Source organism: Arabidopsis lyrata, assembly GCF_000004255.2.
Source record: "Arabidopsis lyrata subsp. lyrata unplaced genomic scaffold ARALYscaffold_5, whole genome shotgun sequence".
NCBI classification, from domain to species: Eukaryota; Viridiplantae; Streptophyta; class Magnoliopsida; order Brassicales; family Brassicaceae; genus Arabidopsis; species Arabidopsis lyrata.
Genome location: NW_003302551.1, coordinates 12,708,598 through 12,727,272, shown reverse-complemented (window position 1 = coordinate 12,727,272; position 18,675 = coordinate 12,708,598). Strand labels below are relative to the sequence as shown.

General features: G+C 36.1%; 3 protein-coding genes and 1 long non-coding RNA gene across 7 annotated transcripts; 1 reads left to right on the top strand and 3 right to left on the bottom strand.

The window, feature by feature from the left end:
- Positions 1-204: 204 nt before the first annotated feature.
- LOC9311863 lies at positions 205-985 on the bottom strand. The gene has a single exon (XM_002875749.2). It carries the CDS (start codon positions 776-778, stop codon positions 347-349), a length of 432 nt encoding a protein of 143 aa, XP_002875795.1. The 5' UTR covers positions 779-985; the 3' UTR covers positions 205-346.
- A 3,213-nt stretch (positions 986-4,198) lies between these two features.
- On the top strand, positions 4,199-5,051 carry LOC110228347. Its single transcript, XR_002331860.1, has 3 exons — positions 4,199-4,423; positions 4,516-4,631; positions 4,793-5,051. It is a non-coding gene; the product is annotated as an uncharacterized LOC110228347 (long non-coding RNA).
- A 14-nt stretch (positions 5,052-5,065) lies between these two features.
- LOC9313564 (scarecrow-like protein 30) lies at positions 5,066-7,184 on the bottom strand. 3 transcript variants are annotated; one of them, XM_021025488.1, is made up of 2 exons: positions 6,802-7,184; positions 5,066-6,713 (listed from the first exon to the last, which is right to left on the bottom strand). In XM_021025488.1, the coding sequence occupies exon 2, from the start codon at positions 6,322-6,324 to the stop codon at positions 5,194-5,196; it is 1,131 nt and encodes a 376-aa protein (XP_020881147.1). In that variant the 5' UTR covers positions 6,325-6,713; positions 6,802-7,184; the 3' UTR covers positions 5,066-5,193. The 3 variants fall into 3 exon arrangements, with proteins under 3 accessions (XP_020881147.1, XP_020881146.1, XP_002875794.1); XM_021025487.1 differs by having other exon boundaries at positions 5,066-6,709; positions 6,802-7,118; XM_002875748.2 differs by having other exon boundaries at positions 5,066-7,118.
- Positions 7,185-11,005: 3,821 nt separating this feature from the next.
- Positions 11,006-14,537, bottom strand: LOC9311861 (telomere repeat-binding protein 2). 2 transcript variants are annotated; one of them, XM_021025408.1, is made up of 10 exons: positions 14,237-14,537; positions 13,589-13,734; positions 12,866-13,496; positions 12,642-12,785; positions 12,494-12,556; positions 12,319-12,398; positions 12,039-12,235; positions 11,655-11,951; positions 11,513-11,576; positions 11,006-11,423 (listed from the first exon to the last, which is right to left on the bottom strand). In XM_021025408.1, the coding sequence occupies exons 2-10, from the start codon at positions 13,667-13,669 to the stop codon at positions 11,247-11,249; spliced, it is 1,734 nt and encodes a 577-aa protein (XP_020881067.1). In that variant the 5' UTR covers positions 13,670-13,734; positions 14,237-14,537; the 3' UTR covers positions 11,006-11,246. The 2 variants fall into 2 exon arrangements, with proteins under 2 accessions (XP_020881067.1, XP_020881068.1); XM_021025409.1 differs by lacking the exon at positions 14,237-14,537 and adding an exon at positions 13,920-14,037.
- Between the last annotated feature and the right edge of the window lie 4,138 nt (positions 14,538-18,675).

The window sequence follows — 18,675 nt, the reverse complement described above, 5'->3', positions numbered from 1 at the left end:
ACTATATTCTTTTTTTTTATTCAGTTGACATCAAGCTTTGATAACAAGAAAGCGCATATGAGTAATAACCAGGTGCGAAACAAAAATTGTAGGTAGATTAGATGTTTTTACTAAATACTGAGTTACGTACGCACTTTTTTTTTTTTTTTTTTTTGGTAAAAATTACGTACGTACTTACGTGGCTGTCTATACAAAATATGGACATTGATAGAGAAAAAGAAACAAAGGATTAACGAAAGAACAGAACCAAATGCAATGGAATACCCTTTTCATTAGTTATAAATTTAATAACTGTTTTTGCTTCCACAAAGATTCTCTTCTATATTTGGATCCAATGCAATGAATCTCAAGAATGTTTGTGCCAGCAAACGAGCATCAAAACGCAGCGTTTGATTATGTAGAAGCGGGACTTCTGCTCCTTGGCGACTTTGAAGCATTTTCCAGTCACCGAAGCTCCTTTCTGAGACAAGCTTCTAGAGAGAGAAGACTTGGAGGAGAAATCAGCTGAAGATTTCGTGGAACAGCTTCTAGACAAAATCAAAGACTTCGAAGCTTTAGGCTTTGAGGAGAAACTCCGTCTGAAAATGGGTTCGGAAGAACAAGAAGACGACGAAGGTTTTGTTGAGAAGCTTCTAGTGAAATGGGATTTGGATGAAGGAGAAGATGAAGTTTTTGTGGAGAAGCTTCTTGTGAAAAAGGGTTTAGAAGAAGAAGAGAAATGAGTAGTTTGAAAGATGGCATCTTTCTTTGTATGATTCCATAGCTTTTCAACATCCATGAATCAACAATGTGCTTCCTTCTATTGATCCAAATGTGTCTATATATATGTATATTGTGCGTGGAGAGAGAGAGATAGTTTATATCAAAAATGGGTTTAAGTGTCTATTGTATATCATATATGTATGTATATAATAGGGTCTACATGACCATGACTAGATCCTTTGCATGGATGCTGCATAAATGTGGTTGCATGGGAATCGAATCTAAGGAATGTCCATGTTTAAATGTGGTTGATTGAGGTGAATGAACTATATTCACTAGCATATTATTTAGAAACTAACTTGGATCTCTCTTTTGTATATTTCGTATGGTTAAATTACTAAATAATTATTTTGCGTCATATATATAGTTTGAACTTTGATGTATATGCATAATGCATTCACATTTTACAATTATCATTTTTGGCATATATGCTGACATAAATCTATTGAGAACTAGTGAACTTATAATTGGGTGTGTAGTAACATTATATTATGATATCTTCTGGATTGGCTAGATCTAGAAAGTAGTTTTATATTTGCATAGATGATAGTATCATTGGGATTAATCTACGTATAATTTTTGTTAAGAAGATTCCACCAACAAAAGGAAATTAGAACTATAAAACTATTGGCAGTCAACGAGCGTATAACTTTGACCGAATCTATAAATGTTATTTCACTGTCTGTGTCTGTCCATGCGAGTCTTAAATATTTTCTAGCAATCTGTCGGTTAGTGATGAATGTAACATGATGTATGTGAAGATTCGATTAACTTTGGCAACTTTGCAATCCCTCTAAAACTAAAAATAAATTGATCAATGTAGTAAACCTAAAATTCTCTTATTGGTTACTACTTACTAGTTAGTTTTTGCTCTCCTACAACTAATATCCTTATGTATCTTACTTTTGACTCGAAAACATAACATTTTAATAACACATGTTAGAATATATATTTGAAAGTTTGCTAATTGAGACCTTTGTTTTTTTTTGCCATCAGAATTTTATTGATATAAAAACCATTACCAAAAAACAGTTTTGTTGGTTACAACTAAACCCAAACAAAAAAAAAAACAAAAAAAAAAAACCAGCTTAATAACGCATCAAATGATAAATTGATGAGAGTAAAGAACACAAAAGTGTTTAGGAAGAATTATAATTGGCTCTTATAAGATTAATGTTCCAAGATACATCGATATATATATAGAGAAAGACTGAACCTAATTTTCTAAATTAAGATAAACTTTGTCGATCTCGGTCGATCTCTGGTTCTTCCAATACCCCCCGGCAAACTCATACGTGGTCACACGTGTGAGATTGGACAATTATTCATAATAGCGGCTTTATACCCGGCCGTCGGGTCATCATCGACGTTTATACCCGATCGTAGGGTTCAAAGCGGCTACAATACCCAGCCGTTAGGTCATCAAAGTTTATACCCGATCGTAGGGTTCAAGTAATATAAAATAACACCCGCGATTGCGAGGTTCAGATGTAGCTCGCGTGATTGCGAGGTTCGGATGTAGCTCGCGATGGCGAGACTAAAAGAAACAACTCACGAGGGCGAGAAGTTTAATCAAAAGGGATATCAAACTCGCGAGGGCGAGAAAAACATCATTGTTACCGAAACTGAACGAAACCACTAGATTCATGTTCATGATCAAGTGGTTTGTTCTTCAAGAAACTAGCAACTTTGCTAGAATATCAACGTGGCCAATCAATGACCGGGATAAACACATGAAAATCTACCAAGAATAAAGGATCACGTCTCTTTCTTCTTTTTTTTTTTTTTTTTTGTAGTAGCGGAAGCAAACAAAACCTTAACCCATAGGAATAAGAACCTGGCTCTGATACCATAATAAATTGATGAGAGTAAAGAACACAAAAGTGTTTAGGAAGAATTATAATTGGCTCTCATAAGATTAATGTTCCAAGATACATCGATATATATATAGAGAAAGACTGAACCTAATTTTCTAAATTAAGATAAACTTCGTCGATCTCGGTCGATCTCTGGTTCTTCCAATATCAAACGATAAGGATAAGCAGAGGATACGTGTACTATGAGATGTTTTATGTTGTATGTAAAAAATAGTTAAAAAATAAAATAAAAATTTGAAAAGTTTAATACAACGATATAAGTAATATTTTTACCACTCGTTATTTTTTTTATATATACATATCTTTTGATTTATGTTGAAAATGTTTATCCACCTTAATTAGTGTTATTTCGGATCATGTACATAAAAAATATAGATGGTTCTTGTTTGAATATTTGAACCACACATAGACATTAAATTGATATTATTAATAGCATCTAAAACTTTTGTCTATTGTTATTTGAAGATATTAAATACAATCATTTCTGTTTACATTGAGATTACTCTTTTTGACACATCACTCATGTTTTTTCCTTCTCCTTTAAGATTTTCCAAGGACAAGATGGAAACGGAACATGCTAAACAGGGGAAAGGAAATACGAAGGATCCATATGAACAATGTGGTCAATGGTCATCTAACAGTATTTTAGTTGGATCGAAGACAAATACCAAAAAAACATTTAATGTTTTAAGAAAAAAGAAAAAGAAAAAACATTTTGGACCAATTTCACATTCACATGTGAGCATGTGAGTTCTTACAAGGCATGGCCAATGAAGACTTCTCAGTTCTCACTACTCACATTCATATCACTGTCCATTTAACTATAAGAAATTTTAGTTTCACGAAAAATATTACAATATTTATTTAGTCAAATATATATATATATGCTTGACCAATTGTTGAATGGTGAGAAACCCCAAGAAGGCGAAAATTGAGAGAATGCACTACTTTGCACAACTTTTATTTTCCAATGTTCTTGAAGATCTCTTGATATCTTAACATTCTTCAACTAAATAGAGAATAAAAATGTGAGGCTGAAACATGTAGTTGCCATGCATTTTTGTGATGTTCCATTCGAAAGCAGCCGTTTTCCGAAGCAAGAGGAATAAAATGAAGGAAACTGAATCTAACCCGATAACTCTCTTGTAAATTTTGATGGTGATATATATTTAACAACCGGCTTGTAACCACCAAAGACAACATTTTTTTGTGCAAAACAAATTATTACATAAACTTGCATCATATAGTAAGAAAGATGTACGGTACATTAAAAAAAGTGAATTTAACGAAAGTGAATCCGAAAGTACATGTTGCATTAAAAAAAAGTGAATCCGAAAGTACATGTTGCAATTGTGAGAATTATCTAAGTTTATGATAGAATTTTCAGGGGCAAAAAGGTTGGGGAGAAAAGCTGAGAATGCAACTAGTTTATGGCTATAAAATCAGCTAACCCGCCTAATTTTGATACTAAAAATTTTAAAAATTCTGGAGGCCCAATACATTTGTTTCTTGAAAATTGGTGGTGGGCCGGGCCTGTGTCGAAGAGAGAAATTAGTGGAACTCTCAGAAACCTTAAGGTATTAAGCTCTAACATAATTTGATTGGATTCTAAAATTGGAATCTTTCAAAATTGCTTTATTTGGTTTGCCTTAGTTTATGGATGAGAGAACAAAATCCTATAACCGAAATGTCGTTATTTGTCGATATATAGGGTTAGTTATTCGATGTTTGTGATCGTTGTATCGTTACTGATTGGGATCCTCAGCCAGGAGCATTGGTTGGACGTATGTCATTTCAGTCTTTTAATCCTTCTATTGAGGTGAGTGTGTTTATGTTTGTGAAACATGAGATGTTTGTAATTCGTGTTTTTATATAGTTTCAACATTCGGAAGTAGAACTGGTCTTGTGGTAGAAATTGAACGAAGAGGCATTAAAACGGTCGAAGAACAGATGGTTTCACCTCAAGTTGTAGCGGTAAAGAATGTCTTTTAGGTATGTTGCCTTCTCGTTTCATATTCGTTTTGTTATCAGGCAAATTCATGCCCAAGGGTACTTGTTGTCGTCGGGTACTGAGTAACGAGGCTTAAGTTTTATCCTATCTTCTAAAGAGTAAGTTATCATTTCTGATTTATGTCTCTTTATGTTGTAATCAGTCAAAAGGCATTATGTCTCGATGAATCAAAGTGTCCGAAAGACGAGCTTAGTGGAGAATCCAAAAGAGCAAGAAGGTGGACTGGAACGTTTTGATGCCGTCAAAACCTCAAACCCAAATTAGCTGACTGTGAGCTCTGTTTATGGTTAGGGCACATGTGTTCGTAGGTGCTTGTAGATTATCTGCTTACAATGTCTTTACTATCATTTACGCTGGTTTGCTACTGGTTTGTTATATTATAGCAAAGTTTTGGATTCTTGGTTACCAAATGCACTTGCAAGAAAGAAGAGAGACTCATTCCATATATATGAGAGCAAACAGATTTTACAACACTTTGAAACAAAAAAAAAAAAACAAAGAAATGGAAAGCTAACAAAGTTATGCAAATGACGACAGATTTGTTTATTGCTTCTTAGCAGGTTTCCAGCAGGAAACAGCATAGAGAACTCTTCCTTTCCAGCCCTGAAACATCCAGTTGTTATCGTTGTCGATCACGAAATCTTTGTGGTAACGTTGTTTCACTATTTCTTTCCCGTCCTTTACGATTTGTTTATTTAGTTTCGCTGGTCTAAACCCGGCTCTTAAAATCCTAACCTGCCATTGCTTGTACGTCTCGGGCCTTGCAAACCGCTCAGACCCTTCACAGGCTATCACACTCATTGCATCTCTTATGATTAGCTCCCTCTCCACCAGGGTCCTGCAATTGTCGTCTTCTGATAATGTGGTCTCATACATGTCAAAGAGTGACGAGCAATGGAACAGAGCTTCTCTGAACCTTGTTAGGAAGAAGGGCGAATTGTACGTCCCGTTGATCTCTGCAAACACAAAGAGGTCAGGATTGATATCTCTGAATAGTTTCAGAGCCGTGTCTCTTGGTGAGTTGAGGGACACGGTTTCATCAGGCGTATATTGTAGCCGGAGGATGCAATTGACAACTGTTGTCTCTCCACTATTGATCACCAGATCATCAAGAGTTATGTTCTCCCAGTTTTTGGCTATGAAACTGTACTCAAACGGGACTTTGAACTTGTCACAGAATCTCTTCAGTCTTCGCCCGGTCTCTTCTACCCGCTCTGATGGGCGGAAGCCTGACTGAGGCAGCTCGATACCAGTCACACGGAGTAGTGGTGGTCCGGTGTCACGTTTTGAAAGAGCTTGTATCAGACAAGGCCACTGAAATCCATAGAGGATCCCAAAATCAATGATGTGAAGAGTTGTTGCTTTGGAAGCAAGCTCAACAATTGTTCTGTTTGCAGTGAAATAACACATTATTAAGGTGGGACAAGCCTGAACAAACCCCTTGTACGCCTTCAAAATGTCCACCATTGATGTTCTGCTAGAAGTAGCAGATATTGGTGTAGTCATGGTTCCAGTAATACGCGCTTCAAGCGCCTCAGCGAAGTGATAACCAAGTCTTTGAGTTGCATCGCCGTGGCTAGAAGAGTGTTCTCTTATCTCCTTGAGTTTCTCAGAAGCTCTTCTCTGGTCAAAGCTCGCCACAGCTTGCGCGCATTGCATCAAAAGGTTCCTCATATCCACTGGCTGATCTGACTTTTGCTGCTTGGATCGATTCGATGAACCCTTTGCTTGTCTTGTTTTCTTCTCTGTTGCTTCTCCCTGATCATTCTTTTGACATACCAACAACACTTCCTCAAACTTTTCTGCTAACTCATCCACCGTAGATATTGCAGGAAGCTTCGATTTCCTTCCACCCTCAAGATCATCATCTTCATCATCATCCCTGTGTCGATACCTTCTGGTTGACTCCTCTGAAACTTCAGGTTGATGCAAACTCGTTATAGAACTGAAGTTTCCAAGAGAACCATCCTCTAAATCGCCGGAGATCTGATCAGACGGTGGAGGAGTTTGATCTTGAAGTACTTCGTAGAAAGATCTCTCAGCGGCTTGTAAAGCCAAACTGTCTTCCAACATACAAGACTGTCCTTCAAGATCTTCTTCCATCAACATGTCATTGATGTACTTAAAGACAGGGAGGTAATCTGAACATACCTTAGACTCGGTCGGAGAAGGGTTGCTCTGAGATTCAGATTCGTTGAAACAAGTGAAACGATTGGTAGTTCCAGATTCAAGATTGTTTCTTGGTTTGCAACAAGATCCAGAACCGTTGTCGAATCTGAACCCATCAACAGGTACTGGCAAAATAGCATCCATGAAACAGAATCTCACTAGAATGAAGATTGAAACAGAGTACTTTAGTAAGTCAACGAACAGAGGAAATGAGAGAAATAAGTAGTGAGAAGTTTCATGTGAACACAAGTTGAGAGATGTTGTTGATATATAAGGATATTGTTGTTTTGTTTTATTTAATCTTTGTCTTGGCAAAGAAGAAAAATGAAGTTTCGAGGAAGCAGAGAATGTGTGGGGTTAGAGATAAACACTAAGCCGCCACAAAAGGTTAGTAATAATATGTCCAAGACTTTATCTACTGTCGTGGGTCCAAATGACTAAAAAGCTATTTGTTTTCTTGTTGTTGTCCTCCTTTTGGTCACTTGTCTGGTCAAATATTTGATTTATGAGAACACTAAGACCATACACATTGCCAGCACTCGACCAGCGGGTGTATGTAATTAAAGAAAAGGTAAAGATAATGCAAAAGTTAGAGAGAGAGATAAGAAGAGAGAGGTAGAGACAGGATTTTTTTTTCCTTTTTTTTCTAATGCTTCATACCCGGGTGTACTGCTACACTCGAGTTTCAACTTTTTTTCACTTTTTGTATTTGTTTTGAGTTTTTTAATACATACACTCGGTCAAAGTGCTCGCCGTTGTGTATGCCCTAACAAAGATGATGTAAAGTTGTAAACAATTCATTTCCTTTTTAAAAATATTATTACATAGTTTACCTGCATTATTTGCGGATGAAATGATTATCAAGTAAAAACTACAATATATTTACTATATTATTATCCAAAATCTGAAATCTATATGTATTACGAACATGAATATATATATATATATATATATATATATATATATATATATATATTTATCCTATTTGAATCATCGATTCTTATATCAGAATTTCTTTTATCCGTAAAATGATTGAAAACAATAATTTATTTTCTAACTTTATTTGTTTTTTCTCCAAAAAAAATCAATTGTCTATTCGCTAAAATAATTACCTCATTTTTGTGTCTGCACAAAATCATCCACACGTAAATTAAATGTCGAAATATTTGTTTCCAAAATATTAGTATAAACTTGTGTAAGTTTCCAAAATTTTAACACTTCAACAAAAAAAAATCCAAAATATTGTGTAAATTTTCAAATAAATGACCTTTCAAAATTGAAATGAAGAAGATGAATACGTAAACATTTCTATAAAAACGTTAAAATCATTCATATACTTTTTGTTGCGTCAAGTGGACAAAGCAAAACTTCGCAGATATTAGAGTTCTTTTTAAGTGGGCAGAGTAATGGAACGAGACAGAATAATGGAACGAGACAGAATAATGGAAGGTCTAGAAACGAGAGGTAATAACAGGGGTCTAGAAAACAACTACAATAAAGTCTGAAAATTTAACAATGGAAGTCTAAAAGCAATGTGGTTGGAGAGACTGAAAGGTAAATTTGAGCGCTTTTTTTTTAAAGCTCATTACTTCAATTATGGCTGTGTAGAGTATCTAGTATGATGAAAACATGCAGCTTACATATATCATACCCATCAAAGAATGACCCAGATTCTGTTCTTGTTCGTTTTAAAGATATTCTATCTCTTGATCTGAACAACATCTAACATCGCCGGCTATCAGTTTCTACATCAAGTGATTTTAAAAGTGATTTTGAGATTTTCTCTCTATATGGTGAAAGCTTTTGTATTTGATATTAGTCTATGTCTTCCTTGTCTAGGTTTTTGCAGCTTCATTCGTTTTCATCGAATCTGAAAAAATCTGTTGATCATCTTTTCTTTAACACTTATTTCTACGCGAAGCTCACTGACCTGTACGAGGTAATCCTTTCAAAATAATTCTTTGCTGACATTCATGTGATTCATGTGATTCACATGACTTATGTCCACTATTTTTTGTCTTTTCGTTTTGGCAAAATAGGAAAAAAACACGGGTGTAACACGTTTTGACAAGTTGAGGCAGTGGTAGAAGAACATTGATTTTTTCAGTAACACTTATGTTTTTATACCAATACAGAAAGAGTAAGATATGTTTCAGAGTCTCAGAAATCCATGCCTTTGAAACTAATAAACGACACTTCGGTGCCTTTTATGCGAGGCAAGTCGAGGACGGTTTTGTAAAAGAAATTGCAAAACCTCGATTTGCCTTATCTGCCCAGCGCATGTAGATATCAGAATGCTCCGGAAAATCGTATACCACAACAATCACAGCATGTTTCAATAGAAGTGTCAAAAAAACAAAAACATAAATGAATAGATGAATATATCAAAAAGAAAAACATAAGAGAGAGATTGAATTAAAGCAATTTACCTTGATCATGCTTTTGCACAATATGATTGCATTTTTGGCAACACACTCACATTGTCCATGTTCTCGTTGTCATTCACAATGATGACCCTGGTAATTAAAATTAAGAAAGCAAAAAAAAATCCAAAATTCGTCGAATGTATTTAGAATATTTTTGTATGTTTCAAAAACTATCGATGGTCTTTAGGATTTTAAGAGTGGAAGATATTTGTTTATATTATCGACATCTACCCACTCGAGAAGAAGCGACGAATTTAGATTTGTACTAGTGGTTCAATCAAAAGAAAAAGACATAGTTTGCATATCTTGGTACTAAAGAAGCACATCAATATTTCTAACATTTTAAAGAAGAAATCGAGAGTACTCAATGTTGCACCATTCCATTCACGTGAAACACAAACTTCTAAATGTTCTTCGACCATTTATTTTCTTTTACAGTCATAGGAAATTGGTTTTGAATTGAAAGAATAATTTTGAAATTTGTCAATATAAGTAAATGAAGAAATCAAAGCGATGCAAACTCTAGCAAATAGAAGAATGACATTCAGATAATGTTTTAAATTTGAAAATAACATCAGAATTTATGTTTTACAATTTTGATGTTTGTAAATTCAAGATATCTTTTACAAAAAACAATAACTCAATAATCTCAAGAATTTGTTGACAAAGAAATAATCTTTATAATGTGACAATTGCTTTCTGGTTATATGAACCTAATTTAAAGTAAATATATCAAATTCTTACCATGTTTCTTGTGGTTCATAAATATATATGCATGTATATATACATATTCGAATATAGTTTACTTGGTTGAAACTGGATCATTGAATTGTAATGTAGAAAGACAATTTATTGTACTATATTGGTGAGAGATTAGTCGTAACTCAGATTAAAAGCTAAATATTTGGTTTTGTTCTTTCTTTTTAGTGTAGAAAATCTTCAACCTAGTTTTATGACAATTCGTTCTGTCTTAACTTTGCTTATTATTCGTATTAAAATATGATACAAATGCAATTTCTTCTCTAAAACTGGATATATATCCTACAAAGTAAGTTTGAGCTTTGTGTTAAGTGCTCCCCATTCTCCCTATTAGAAAGTCCCACATTGCTTGGGATTAAGATCTTTGGGTAGTATATAAAGGATGTGGCAACCCTTAACTCTTGAGCTAGCTTTTGGGTTAAGTTAGGCCACATTCCTAATATGGTATCAGAGCCCATGGTTGGCCCAACAAGCAAATTCCCACACAAATGGTTTCCCACCTATGTGGCCCATATAAGTGGCATGTCTTGTTGTATTTCCGAGATGTTGGGCTTGGGCTGTTTCCCGTTGAACCGTTTCCCACCCACATCTCGAAGAGGCCTATTAGAAAGTCCCACATTGCTTGGGATTAAGATCTTTGAGTAGTATATAAAAGATGTGGCGACCCTTAACTCTTGAGCTAGCTTTTGGGTTAAGTTAGGCCACATTCCTAATACTCCCTACCAATTTTTTTTTATAACTATTCCTTACTAATTACATAGTATTTTTTTGATATAATTGATTTTGCATTTTTTGAGGATAGAAGATAAACTGAAAAAAATGACGACTTGAAAAAAAAAAAAAAAAAAAAAAAATACATCCGAAAAAGAGTTTTTACAAAATATAAAAAAATTCTTTAAAACCAAATTTACAAAATAAATAAGAAACACTGGCACAGACCTAGTTTTTTTATATTATTTTGATTGCTATCATAAAAATAAAGAATCTTGATTTCATCAGGATTGGTCGAGTCATCATCAATCATATAGAGAGAATAAAAATGTAATCAAAGATTTACAAGAAATCCTTTACATTGTTAGAAAAAAAAAACACAACCTTATTCCAATTATAAAACTTTACACTTGAAAGATAGAAGGAAAAAAAACAAGAAGAACTGAGACCAGATCTTCAACTATGTCAGAATCTTACAATATGGATTATCATAATAATACACAAAGGTTCTTTAGAACAAGAAGAACCTGTTCAGATTAGAGCCTCTACCTGAGAAGATGGTGGCTCAGTCTGCAGTTGATGCATTAGGTGTTGTGACCAGTAAGCGTGTGCCTTCAGAACACGGTCCAGAAGTTCCTGTGGCACGGGCTCTCCTCTCCGCTGCTGTGGCGATATCCTTGCCGTGTGGACTAGCGTCTTCCACTTATCCTACAAAGGCACAGAGTCAATACCAACAACAATGATAGTGATATTCCAAATTGTATAAATTATGGTTAACAGTTAGTTATAAAACTAACCTTGAGATCAACATAGGTACGGTGGTCTGCGTCCTCAAAAGCACGAACCTTAACGTCTCTCCACCTGCGGTTTACAAACATATATACAACACATTTTGTCAGCAACATGAAGAGGAGGAAGTGCTATTTCTTTGTTTTGTACCTTCCGGTTCCGAGATGCTCAACGGCTTGGACCAGTGCTTCTACTTCAGTAACTGAGAAAGGTCGACGAATTCTGCGCTGTGCAGCTAGCTGCTGCTCAGTCCTTTTAAACTTACGGTTAGGAGGCCGAGGAGCCAACATTGCTGCTGACACAACAGGAATCAAAGCTCTAGAATGATCCGTTGTGCCTAGTTTTCCAAATGAGTCAGCTGGGGATGGTGCTGCTGGCTGATGACTAGAATCCAAGGCATTGTCGCGGCATAACGTCAAGTCCTCACATGCATGCTCTGACAGATAACTGGCAGAGAGAAAACGAGGCCCTTAAGCCGCAAAAGATTGATTTTTTATCGATGTGGCATCTCTGAGAGTGAAGAGAAGAGTGAACCTGGATGACAGCGGTTGAGGGGTAGTTTCTAAGCCAGGCTCAAGGCAGAAACCCAGAGAATCCAAGTGGTTGTTCTCCTCAGAAATCCCAGTCTGAAGAAGAGTTTTGCTATCATCTCGGACTTTCTTTCCTTGAACCATCAGCCCGACTCGGAGTCCATCACCCAGTATGGTAGTCACTGCTTCCATCACCATCCGCTGACAATCCCGACATTACAAAAATACAAATATAAGTTATTCTTGATCAGGATTTTCAGCACAACTAGGTTTTGTTATTGCACCTTCAAGGAGCCAACAGTAGCAGTTTCTGGAATCTCTATAAAAAGCTCAGGCACCCTGAAAGACTTGATCCGCAGCCTCACTAAAGACAAACAAAAGAAAAACATCTCTACATTATAAACTTTTTCAACGAAACAATAGCAAACAAAGGATTCAGATTGAGACTCCATTCATTACCATGATGGTCCCTTGACACAAAGGAAGCATTTCGACTTTTCATGGAAGATATTGTTCTGCTTCCTGCGGATGAATTTGTAAAACTGTGTTACAACAGCAAAGACTTACAACATCCTAACAAGAGAATGAGAAGATGACAATGTTTAACCTTTATGTGTTTTTCCTTGCAAACGGTAATCATCAGAGTTCGAATCGGAAATACTGTCAAAGTATTTCCTTTTCTTGATGGGATAACTCCTCTGATGATGGTGCAAGTAATAACTCCTCTTTGAGCAATACCATGGCTTTGCATCTGCAAATACCAAACATCAAATCACAATAACTAAGACAGCAAAAAACTAAACAAAAACACTAGCTAGGCAATCTTCGAACCTCCTTTCCAATGTCTAGATGCCAATATCTTCCTGATTCTTCTGTCTCCAATTCGAGGCACAGGCCTATTCATACGAGGGCGAATGTACCCAGAGAAGTTTTCATCATCATCATTTCTACTAAATAAATTTACATCATCCCGAGAACCATTGGGACTACCGTTCCCACATGCTCCCACCTCGGTACTACTGTTACTACCTATACTAGCTACAATATCAGGCTTTACATCACCATTCACACCCGGATTAAGATTCTTACTAAAGTTTCTGACTTCACAAGAATCACTACCACCCAAGCTACTAAAACCCTGCACCTCCTTTTCTACTTTGTCACCTACCAACAAGTGATTAGGATTTGTTATCACAGAGCTAAATCCACACTGGCCATTGTCAAATAGCCTCGGGGATCGCTGATATGGATTATCTTCCGAATAAGGTAACGCCTTTACGGGGTTGTCTTCAGCCGGGAATTCCTTCTTTACAGTATTTTGTACAACTACTACACACTTATCTCCACCCGCATTTACCGAACTTTCGCCCTCGAGTAGCAAACTTCCAGCTACGGTGGCCAATAAGTCAATCGCGCACATCTTATCATCTCCTGGTATCTTCTTTTCGTAAATGCGCTTCTTCTAGCAAAATGTGAACAAAAATGCAAGTGATCATCATATAAACGGATCATCCATGTAACAGCTAAACGGATAATAAGTAAAGGGCCATTTACCCGGACTGATCTCGGAGCTCGAGCTTGAGCAGGCAATTTGTAACCATCATCTCCAAATTTTAAGACTTTATGCGACACCATTACTTGAATGCATAACACAATGATGTGATTACCACACGCGAGAAGCAATGAATGAAACTCACGGTCTGTATATATAAGAAACAAGAACCATAAGACTCAATTGGGAATATAAATTCACAGATCGGTAAGATCTGGGAATCTGATAAACCATCCTAAAACCCTAATAAACACAAGATCCGAATTCAAGAACACAAAACGTAATTCAACTATAAAAAAGATTCGATCTTTGAGATAAACAGATCAACTTAACACAAAAAGAGAGACACTTCAAATTCTCAGATCGGAGTTCACAGATCGATGAATGAGAGAATTCTGATCATATAACAAAACGACAAATTTCATCAATCAAAGATGATGATAAGTTCAAAAAGATAACAAAAACATTTTTAAGATCCAAACCCTTTTAAGATCCAAACCAAAAAGAACTTAAATTTGAAAATTCTTAAACCAAAATTCACATAAAAATCGAATTTTTAAGTTTCTCGATGATCAATCAAACACAAAATCTTTCGACAAAATCAAGAACACAAAAACCATCAAAAAAAAAAAAGTTTAAATCTTTCTCACCTTTCGATGAATCTTCAGTTCCAAGACAATAAAATAAAAATGAAAATATTAACAAATTCTCCAGAAAATGAGAGATCGGAGACGAAGGAATCAAGATTTCTTTACACACTCAACCTAAAATCTTTCCTCTAACCCATGTTTTTAACCCAAGAAAGTGATTCAATTTATTTTTTTTACTTGTATCAAACGCTACCTATATAATTTTTCTCTCTCACCACAAAGGATTTCTTTTTATCAAATCTGTTTTTCGATTACCAAATTAAAATAACAAAAACCCTTATAAGAACAACCACGTCTTTCTTGCTTAAACCCCCATAGCCATATAACTCAAACTACCGGAGCAACCGGTATTACCAGTCCCGTTGTTACCGGTTATAGCAAGTAAAAACATTCACCTAAAGACTCGGTTCTTTTCCTATGGTCGATGGCCCATGACACACTCGTAACTCGTTAAGTCTTTAGATCTTGACACGTGGTTTTGACGTAGTCATCACATGGTTTTGGTCCGTAGCCTTTTGAGTAAATTACGTCTTGTCCACTGGTAATAATATTAACAACAAAAAAAATGGAAAAATTCATTTCGGGGGAAAAATGTATTTTTGGTTTTATAAGTATTCTTTTTTAGTTTTTATTTGGAATATTCGTTTGTGCTTTTATGTTTTTCCTTTGTATTTTATTTTTTGAGATTTATTTTTATGGGAAGAAAATAAACAAATTCCCACAAATATTTATGTTTTAGGAATCACGTAAAAGATAAGATGGTCCCTAGTTTGCTATATTGTATAATTATGAGGTAGTCGATTCATATTATTAAATGATATTAAATAAAACTTAACATGGTATATGAATTCCAAAGTTTTAAAAGAAACATATTTTTGTTAAGAGAAACTGTTTTGTTTTATATTAGTTAATATTCTTAACTATTAATGAAAAATTAATTAGTTTTTTTATTAATTTTGATGGTTGATATTTTGTAAATTGTTTTATTGTTAGATGATTCGTGTTTTGACAGATAATAAATTATATTTTTATTTAGAAATATTTAGTTTTGAAATAATAATAAAATTAAGTATTTTTTTAATTTGTGTGCAAAAATTTTAAACATAATTTATTTTGAAACAAAAAACTATTTATAAAATCTTATATTGAAAATGTATGTAATTTAAATTTATAAATAATACTGTATGAATAGTTTTACATAGTAAATGTGGCAAGAAAACTAAAACATATAGATTCGTTCTCGATCTAATTGAGTATGTGGGATCCATATCGTCAACTACATATCCAATAAAAATAGGGCAAATATGTTGTCACTAGCATTAGCAAATATCAAGTTTGTCTTCAAGAACTAAATCAGTTTGTGTGCACAATAAGATGTTGTCACTCACGAACTAATTAATGCTTTGAATTTGTTTTGTCAGCTCTAAATATTGCTCAAATTTTTTTTTTTTTTTTGGTAAAAGATTAAATTTTATACTAGTTTTCTGTTTTTTGCTATACAAACTAAAACAACTGATTAAAAGAAGCTAGAAAGGAAAAAGAATACAGCAAAAAAAAAAGCAAGAAGAGACGAAGAGCTTGAGGGAGAGCCATGAAGAGAGAGGAGGCAATCCCGCAAATTCCGGTCAAGAGAAGCTTGCAGAGCAGAAGACGTGGTGGTGTCGTTGGTGAAGATTCTTGCATTCCGCTCCCGCCAAATGAGGTAGCAAGCAGCTTGAAAAATCAACTTGACGATTGTAACAGATTGAGAAGAGGCTGCCCTTGGAGGAGACCTTGCCTGCAATATCCAAACAGAAATAGGAAGAAGACCAGAAGGAGGAGAAGGCCAAAATTTGGATGCGAAAGCTTCCCAGATAGTAGCCGAGTAGGGACAATCAAAGAAGAGATGCTGATGAGTTTCAATCCCATTAGAACAGAGCACACAAGAAGCAGGAACATCAAGACCCCAGCTTCTGAGTCTGTCTCTAGTAGGTAGCCTTCCTTGAAAAGCTAACCAAGCAATAAAGGAATACCTGGGAACCGCTTCCTTAAACCACACGGCCTTATGCCATGACACAAGAGGGGAGTGGTGGCGAATTTGCTGCCAAGTTTCCTTGGAAGAGAAAAACTTAGCAAAGGTACCTGACAACCGTTTCCAAAGAAATAAGTCATCGCCTTTGAGGTCATTTGGAGGAGAGATGGAAGAAAGTTTAGCCATGAATAATTGTTGAGCATCAGAACGTGCAGCAGGCATCCTCCAATCACCGTCCAGCGTAGCATGAGACACAAGAGCATCCTTATGAACCCGCAGTTGCCTTGGACCAGAAGCTCCCAGGAGATCAATCAGCGGCCCAAGACCACACCAATTAACAAACCAAAAGGAAACAGACTTCCCATTACCAATCTCGCATTGTAGAAAATCCTTTAACAGAGGCTTTAACTTCAGCATGCTTTTGACAGTACGTGACAGCCTCTGAGAGTCTTCCAAAACCCAGAAACTCTTCCTGTGAAATACATTCCCATTCAACCAAGCAACCCACAAGGAACCGGCGCCTGCAAATAAAATCCAGATTAACTTAAGCTGGAAGACAACCTGGAAGTCTTCTAGTCTCCTGATACCCAAGCCACCTTCCTCTTTAGGCCTGCACACATCTTTCCAAGCAACTCTAGCACCCACAGCTGAGCCAACTTTGTTTTTCCAAAGAAAAGAAGCACAAAGAGAATCCACTTTTTCATAAAACTTTTTAGGGAGATTGAATACAGAACTCCAGAAGTTCACCATACCATAGATGACCAATGAGATGAGTCTGATCTTGCCCGCAAAAGATAAAAACCGTGAAGTCCAAGAATGAAGCTTTGAGGTTATTTTTTTCAAGAATGGCTGAAGCGTGGCAAAGGATATTCTCTTAGGGTTGAGAGGCAGCCCAAGATACCTGGTAGGGAAGGATCCAACATTTATACCAGAAAGAGCACTTAGTACACCGACTTCGGTATCATTGTAGCCTCCAAAGAAGATTTCTAACTTCGCTGGATTCATATCAAGTCCACTGAGATTCTTAAACTGATGCATGACCGCCGCAATACCAGATAAAGAATGTCTAGCACCATCATTGAAAACCAAAAGATCATCAGCAAACAGAAGATGAGTAACCCTCGGAGAAGAGCATAGCGGGTGCAGCCGAAAGTGACCATTGGAAGCAGCGTTGTCAAGGAGCTTAGAGAGGACTTCCATTACCAAAATAAAGAGGTAAAGAGAGATTGGGTCACCTTGACTGATACCCTTCTTACCTGGGAAGAAACCAGCCAGCTCACCATTGATGGAAATAGAGAAACGCGGTGAGGAGATGCATTCCTTGACCCAGGCACAAAAGAGAGGCGGGAAATTCTGAGCTTCAAGAATTTTAAAGATGAAATCCCAGCAAACAGTGTCGAAAGCTTTCCTGATATCGACTTTAATCATACAACTTTTGGGGCAACTTGACTTTTGATAGTCTTTAATCAGTTCAGAAGCAAGCAAGACATTTTCTCCCAAGCTTCTACCTTTAAGGAAAGCCGCCTGATTTGAGCTGATGCATGTCTGAAGTAGAGGCTTCATTCTATTAGCAATGATTTTAGAAATGATTTTATAAATCAGGTTGCAGCAGCTGATAGGACGAAAATCACTCAAATGACAAGCCTGAGGAACCTTTGGGATCAATGCAATAATAGTACAATTGAGATCTTTAAGAAGGCGACCATTTCTAAAGAACTCTTGGACAACATCCATCACATCTCTACCAACAATATCCCAAGAGGCACGAAAAATTTCCACGGAGAAGCCATCAGGCCCTGGACTCTTATTTAATGGCATTGCAAAAACCACTGCAAGAATTTCTTCATGAGAGACTAGTTTTTGCAGATCGTGAGCTTGAATTTCACTACATCTGAAAGGCAGCAAATCTCGAAGGAAATTGACAAAGACCGGAGAAAGAGGCAAGTCAGTGCAGCCTAAGATTCCTTCAAAATAGGAGGCATCAAAAGATTTGATCTCAGTAATATCAGCAATCCTCCTGTCATTATGATCACTGAGAAAATGAATATGATTTCTAGCAGCCCGACCAATAACAGATTTGTGGAAAAAGGTTGTGTTTCTATCTCCCAAATGCAGCCAGATAACCCGAGATTTCTGACGAAAGAACTTTTTTTCAGCGGAGATGAGAGTCTGCCATATAGCACGCTCTTGGTGCTCTTCTCTAGCAGCCTGAGCATCAGGATTAGTAAGAAGCAACCTTTGAATATTGGCAATCTTGGCTGCTTGGGCCTTAACCCTTTCACTAATACCGCTGTAGTGCCTCTTATTCAACTTTCTAAGCAATAACTTGAGCTTTCTGAGAGATTTGACCAACTTGAACTGACAAGTACCTTGAATGGAGAGAGGAGTCCAAGCATGAGAGACAGAACCATGAAAGTCTGGATGATCT